At 27.1% G+C, this 7,480-nt stretch overlaps 3 protein-coding genes across 3 annotated transcripts; 2 read left to right on the top strand and 1 right to left on the bottom strand.

Annotated features, from left to right (window-relative positions):
- Positions 1 to 371: 371 nt before the first annotated feature.
- Positions 372 to 683, bottom strand: LOC122853739 (histone H4-like). The gene has a single exon (XM_044154156.1). It carries the CDS (start codon positions 681 to 683, stop codon positions 372 to 374), a length of 312 nt encoding a protein of 103 aa, XP_044010091.1.
- Positions 684 to 4,676: 3,993 nt separating this feature from the next.
- On the top strand, positions 4,677 to 6,386 carry LOC122854601 (transmembrane protein 45B-like). Its single transcript, XM_044155417.1, has 2 exons — positions 4,677 to 4,936; positions 5,017 to 6,386. The coding sequence occupies exon 2, from the start codon at positions 5,025 to 5,027 to the stop codon at positions 5,790 to 5,792; it is 768 nt and encodes a 255-aa protein (XP_044011352.1). The 5' UTR covers positions 4,677 to 4,936; positions 5,017 to 5,024; the 3' UTR covers positions 5,793 to 6,386.
- LOC122854603 (actin-related protein 2/3 complex subunit 4) lies at positions 6,220 to 7,392 on the top strand. The gene is made up of 4 exons (XM_044155421.1): positions 6,220 to 6,386; positions 6,590 to 6,916; positions 6,995 to 7,165; positions 7,246 to 7,392. Exons 1-4 carry the CDS (start codon positions 6,384 to 6,386, stop codon positions 7,249 to 7,251), a joined length of 507 nt encoding a protein of 168 aa, XP_044011356.1. The 5' UTR covers positions 6,220 to 6,383; the 3' UTR covers positions 7,252 to 7,392.
- Positions 7,393 to 7,480: the final 88 nt, after the last annotated feature.

Raw genomic sequence — 7,480 nt, forward strand, 5'->3', positions numbered from 1 at the left:
TCGATCACTGTTTTTAGTCAATGAGTGTTTATTACTATATATTATTGAAATTATTATTAAAATTATAAAAAAAAAAAAAATAATTGTTTATTTTGATTATTTTTTTTATTTAATTTTTAAATGAGATTTTAAATTTATTTTATGCCAATAAGTGCAATGAGTCCATTATCATGTTCAGTTTGCTTCACTGCTTTCTGATTTTTTTTTTGATGAAATTTTTTTGACACACAACTAAAATTATATATTTGTTTAAATAAATTGTCAATGAATGATATTTTTAAAATGTAAAAATAGAAATGGTTTTTCATTCGTTATGTTATTCAATGGCCCTGAAAAGGACCGATTTTTTTTCATCGGCAGATACATGATGTTTATCCTCCAAGAGCACATAGATTGTGTCCTTGACGTTTTAAGGCATAGACGACGTCCATAGCAGTGACTGTCTTTCGTTCAGCGTCTTTTGTGTAAATGATGACATCACGAATAACATTTTGAAGAATCACTTTAAGAACTCTACGAGTTTCTTTGTAGATGAGGCAAAGTATATGTTCAAGACCTCCACGACGAGCCAAACGACGTATGACTGGCTTGGTGACACCTTGGATGTTGCTACGGTATATTTGACGATAACGATTCGCTGATCCTTTGTCTAACCTTATGTATTCGTTGACACGGCCAGTCATGTTGAAGTGGAATTAATTAATGTGTCCTGAGTCACGGATAATCTCCAAATTGTTGCAAATTGCCCCAAAAAATGCTCAGTGGCGCTTGACACAGCGTTTTTATCAACTTTTTGTGATACATTTTGCCCTCACTTTTTAGCTCTGACCCAATTAAAAAATTGTGGCTTCCCGTTTTTCAGCTAACAACCAATGAGCGCCCAGTAAGCCTCCACTTCAAATTTTATATAATCGCGACCCCAAACGGCGAAATTCGCAATTTATTCGCGATCTCCAGCTGAGCAACATCTCACAGCGATCTTCACGGCTCATACCACGGACCACCAAGGAACTTCAACTATTCGTTACGGTCAACTGGTGACAAGCTGCTTGGATAGTGCGCCACTCTGCGTGATTCATCGTTGGGATTTGGCGGAAATTCTCTGGCTGCTGCTTGCTCACGTAGGAGCTCTTGGCAATTTCAGCGACGACTTGGTGGATCTTTTGGTGTCTCTTACTGATCATCAAACTCTAGCTAGAGTTGCGTCCCAGTTTGCGCTGTAGCAACCGAATGAATACTTGGACCTGGTGGACCTCTGTCGCTACTTCTTGGTGCTCTCCGTCGAACGCCAGCTCTCTGGATGGAATTTACCCGGATAGAGCTCAACTTTCGACGTCGAGGAGATTGAACCTGTTTTCTGCTTCGATTATCCTGTATGCGTCCGTCTGTGTTCTTGTCTGCCTGCCTGTCTCTGGGGGTGAGTCACTCTTTATTTTCTTTATACTGTTTTTTTTTTTTCCGTTGATTTTGAGCCGTGTTTTTTATAAATATATTTTTTTTTTTTTTATTAAGTTTTTACCCGACTTAAATATACCTAATTATCGGTGGTCAAAATAGTCAATTCTTGTGTCACGTCTTTTTTTTTTTTACTTATTTTTGCAATAATGATTGTTAATAAATCAATCAATTAAATTATTCTAAATTTAATGTGATATAAAATAGTTGGGAATTTTGTGAATTTTGGCTTAAATTAATGGACATGTCAAGGCTCTATTTATTTGTTAAATAATGGACAAATCGTGTGTAAATATTATCTTTTTTTATTTTTATTAATTATTCAATGCATAAACAAACATAATTACGCGTAATTTTTATTATAAATTGTGACAAGAAAAAAAATAATAATAATTTATAGACTCAATTTTTCAGCGTTAATTTTTTTTTTTTTTTTGTTACTAATAATTACTACAATTTGAAAAACATACTCATGACATAATGTTTATTTAATATATATTTTTTATTGTTCACGAATATATGATCAATAATAATTTCATATTTTATTGTTATACAGTTGCATCAAATTTATCCGTGGCAAAAAAAACAGGAGTACTATCAATACATGTAGTATCAGCTGATATATAATGACAAAAAAGAATGTGAACAACCAGGACAGCTGTTTGAATGCTAAAATACAACATGAACATACAGTATATACTTTAAAAATTGATTTTATCAGTCTTTTACTGGAGCAATCAAGAACATCACATGGTACTGGTATTATTGACTCTCATAATCTCTTTGGATAAATATCTTTACAAGTAAAAAAAGTATTGGCTTTTTTTATTGAACTAGCAGAGGTATTGAATACTTTTATTTATTATAAATAATTTATTTTTTTTAATTCATTTAAATTGTTGCTAAAATATTTTTGTTTTAAAAATTACAGGTATTCTTGGATAATTGAAAGTTTATCAAGTCTCAACAGACATCAGTAGATTAACAATCTTAAATTGTCTCAGGTATATAAACAACAATAATAATAATCATTGCTCCAACTAGAAAAAAATTTATAACATAATATTTATTGAATATTTCTTATTTATGTTTTTAGATAACAAAAAGTGTAGCTAAAATATTGAATGGGCCAATGCAATCCATCATGCATACACAATTATTGCATGACGAAAAAAAAAATAACTAAATTGATCAGTCATTGGAGTCAACATCATTTTTGAGTGCAGTGAGTGACTTTATTCTTTAAAATTAAATTTATTTTTCAATAATAATAATAATGATTTGTAAATTTTATTTGTTTTAGTAAGCAGAGCTACATTAAATTTTTTGCATGACAAAGCAATTACTGAGACAACCAAGATTGCTTGTATATATTTTAATTCAATTGAAAAAGTTTGTTTATTCAACAATCTTAAAATACTGATAATGATGAATCTATGACAATGAAAAAGTTGAATTTATAAATTACATGGTGATGGTACAACTGATTTTTATGCTCTTTGTAATGTACCACTTATTGTTGGCTATTGGTAAACAGTTACTATAGCTATAGTAGTCTAGTACAGATGAAGAGAAAAAGTGAGGTACATATATTATTATATTATCTATTTAATTTAAAATATTAAAAATAAAATTATTCTTGCTTTAGACTTCACCTTGAAGCTCAGACCTAATTGAGATTTATTACCATTACCATTTTTCTATTTAATTTTATATTTTAATAATTTTTTATTTTTTTTTTTTACAGTGGAGAGTGCAATAATAATATGTTATATTGACATTGAAGTATAATTGAAATAAAAAATTGTGGTGGCTGCCTCCTAGATCTTCTACATGGACATTGGTATATCTGAATGCTGCCTTTTAGAACTACTACATAGGCGTTGGTGTATCTGAATGCTGTCTTCTAGATCTTTTAAATAAACGTTAACGTATCTGAATCCTTGCTCCCAGAACTTCTAAATAAGGTAAGAGGCCCTCTGGTCACTTTTTTAACCAATCCCTAAGGGTAAAGTGCGTCAACAAGCTTGTAACTTTAAAGAATTTATGATGATAATATTCTTTAAAGCTACTTGTTAATCCCTAATACTTATATTTTATATATATTTTTGTGACTTGTATAGCTCACCTTGATCACCTATTTCTTTTTTTCTTTTTTTTTTAAATTATTAAATTGAATAACCAGGATAAATGGTGGTAGTTGATTGATCAAGGTGTGCACATCAACCTGTCTATCTCAAACAGAGTAGACGGGGGTGAATAGGATGTGTTTCAGGTATTTGCACAAATGGATTTTGAATATATATAGGACATGGGGTTTATTTTTTCTAGAAAAAATTAGGATGTTTATTTTATCTCTTTTCAGGTTTATTATATAGTTGTATAGTTATTTTTATAATATATTTAAAATTAAGTATCTTCTTGTTGAACGCACTTTACCACAATAATTTACATATCTGTAAATTTATTTTTAAAACCACTTTTTTTTAAATTAAAAAATTTAATATGCCTGCAGCTTCGAGCGCAAGTAAATAATTAATTTTTTTTATTTAACTTGTTTATCTGCAAGTACTAAATTAATTATCGTATTTTTATATTCAAAATTATATTTTGAAATTTATTTTTTTCATCAGCGCCTCGGTAATAATGACTGCTATAATAATAATCGTGTGTGTATATAAATAATACAGTATTTTATATTTTTGCAGTAAGTAGAATTTTTTATTTAGTATGAGTATTATTATTATACTTTTTTTTTTTTTATTAATATTAGTTTCTTATGTTAATTAAAATTTATCTGCTTTTTTCAGTGCTGGAAATCAATCAAACATTCTTTTATTTTATTTCACTTGTTTATCAAGTATTTAGAAATTTATTATTGCATTTTTATACACAAATATTAAATTTTAAAATTAATTACGATTCATGAGCGGCTCGGTAATAATGGCTGCCAATAATAAACGCGTTTCATTTAAAGATTTAGTGAGTGCACATAAATAATAGGTACAGTGTTTTATTTTTTTTTTTCCAGTAAGTAAAAATTCCATTTTACTATTCATTTAATAATTATTTTTACCTGTTTGTCAAGTATATCGTATCTATTTTACAATTCAAAATATTTTTTTTTCGATCGACAAACTAGAAAATGAGCGCCACATTACCAAACGATAAAAATTTCAACTACAACCGTAACTCAATGTTTTTTTTTTTTATTGTTTATCAAATGTCAAGTGTCACCCAACAAACAGCCTGAGTAAACATACTCAATTTTTTTTTATTTTTATTTTATTTATTATTTTCTATATTTTTTTAATAAACTGACTAATAAATTAACAATCAACAAGTTAACTAAGTGTAAACAAGAAATTACAAATATATTGTGTAAATTGAGAGTATTATGACAGCAAGACTTGACTAATTCAACTAAAACAAAAAACAACATCATATTTAATAATTTTATTTAAAAAAATTTTACAACAAGGTAATTAAACAATCAAAAGTATGTTTTTTAAATATCTTAATTATTAATTGTATCAATTATTTAATTTGTTTGCTATTTAGGATCAACAATGGAGCATCATGAGAGTCTATTTCCCCACATTTTAATTGGTACAATTTTTTATTTATTTGGCTTAAAATGGTGCAGTGAATATGCAAAATTTTGGATGTTATCATATAAACGTGATTATGAAGATGATTCACAAAAATCAAAGAGTTTATCACGTACATGTCAACAGTTATTTATGGATCATCCAATTGAAGGATGTTTAAAATTATTAGCAACAGCAATTGGTTTAATTGGTACCGTTATGGGAGATTTATCAGATACTGAAGTTGTATCACCAAAAGTAATTCATGCAACAATATATTTATTTTTTGCATTTTCTGGTCTTGTTGATGTATTAACATTTTATTTTCCAAAAAATATACCAATTGGTCTTGCTAATCTTGCATTAGCACAAAGTTTTTTTATTGAAGGTTTTTTATTTGTATGGGCAAGTCCACAATCAAATGTTGCTAATCAAATATTTGCTGGTATTGTATGGACAACGTCAATTGGTGTTGCACTTGAATTAGTATGGCCAGAATTAAAATTACTCAGAGGTTTTACAACAATTCTTCAAGGTGGATGGATAACTCATATGGTTAGAGTTAATCAAATTAATATATTAACACCTGAAAGAATTGCATTGGCATTTACATGGCATATTGCTGGTGCATTTGGTGTTACACTATGTATTGTTGCAATAACAAGATGTTTTATGCCAAAAAATGATCAACCACCAGAAGTACCAGTTTATGATTATTGTCTTGATCAACCCAGTCATGTTGTTTAATTTAATTTAGTCATTTTATTTATTTTTTTTCTTTTTAATATTAATAATCATAATTTAAGATTTAAAAAATTCAATGACTGATTCTAAATCATGTTGACATGATTAATTATTTTTATAAAAAGCAAAATTTAAGAAAAAAAAAAACCATGTCAAAACCAGTGCCAAAAATATTTTTTATAACAAATTTATAATACTCAAAAAAAAAAAAAAAAAAAAATATTTTTAAATAGTTTTTTCAGTACTGTGCCTTATTTGAATAAATAATAATTTTTTTTATATTATATTAATTGTTATTTATTTATAAAAAAACAAATAAACAAATTAAGATTTACAAAAGTACTGAATATTGACAAAAGACTGCGCTGTCAAATGTATTTTCGTAGAAAACCGAGACGGCGGCGAGAGCCGCGAGACCCAGCCCCATTTACACATGAACACGTACATCATTGTTATGTGTCATACAACAATTCACATGTTTCTTTTATATTGTCAATAAAGTGTATTAATTATTGAAAAAATACGTGAATAATTAAAATTAATTATTACAATATTATTATTTTAAAATAATATTTAAAAAATTAAACAACAATAATGGTAAGTTTAAATTTATATTTGTTTTACTTGTCAAAACAAGGTTATGATTGTCAGTTTATCAAAGGTTTTTATCTAAACTTGATGACTCAAGAGCTATTTACTCAAAATATTAATTATCTATAATTAAAAGTAACATATATTTATTATTAATAATAATGTTTGATATATTAATTTATTTTTTGAATGATTTTTTTTATTTTTAGTCAGGAACTTTGAAACCTTATCTTACTGCAGTGAGACATACTTTAACAGCAGCAATGTGTATGGAAAATTTTTCATCCCAAGTTGTTGAAAAACATAACAAGCCAGAAATTGAAGTTGGAATAAGTAAAGAATTATTATTAACACCTGTTATTATTAGTAGAAATGATAAAGAAAAAGTGTTGATTGAATCAAGCATTAATAGTATGAGAATAAGTATAGCTGTTAAACAAGTTGATGATTTGGAAAAAATACTTTGTCATAAATTTACAAGATTTATGATGATGAGAGCTGAAAATTTTTTAATTTTAAGAAGAACACCAATCAAGGTATGTTTAACAATTTTAAATATATATTATTTTTAACTACAATGACAATTTTGTTATAATGTTTTTGTTGTTATTCAGGGATATGACATCAGTTTTCTCATTACAAATATTCACATTGAACAAATGTACAAACACAAAATTGTTGATTTTGTTATACATTTTATGGAGGAAATTGATCGAGAAATAAGTGAAATGAAATTATCAATGAATGCAAGAGCTCGAATTTGTGCTGAAGAATTTTTAAAAAGAGTAAATATTAATATTTAAACAAACAAAATAATATTACATTTATTAATTATATATTTTAACAATTATTTTTTATATTACAGTTTTAATAAAAGTAGTTATTAGCTAGTTGCTAAAAAAACAATTAAGTCCAAGGATCAAACTACAGGATCTTCAAAAGACCACTTATATATTTTGGACAATGTGTTGGGTTTGCCAAATAAAAAAAATTAAAAAAAAAAAAAAAAAAAGAATAACAATAATAATAGATATAAAAAAACAAAAAATACGAAGAAAATTACTTAGTGTAAGTTTAACGCAACAGCAATGTTATTTTTA

This window comes from Aphidius gifuensis, linkage group LG4 (genome assembly GCF_014905175.1).
Source record: "Aphidius gifuensis isolate YNYX2018 linkage group LG4, ASM1490517v1, whole genome shotgun sequence".
NCBI lineage: Eukaryota > Metazoa > Arthropoda > Insecta > Hymenoptera > Braconidae > Aphidius > Aphidius gifuensis.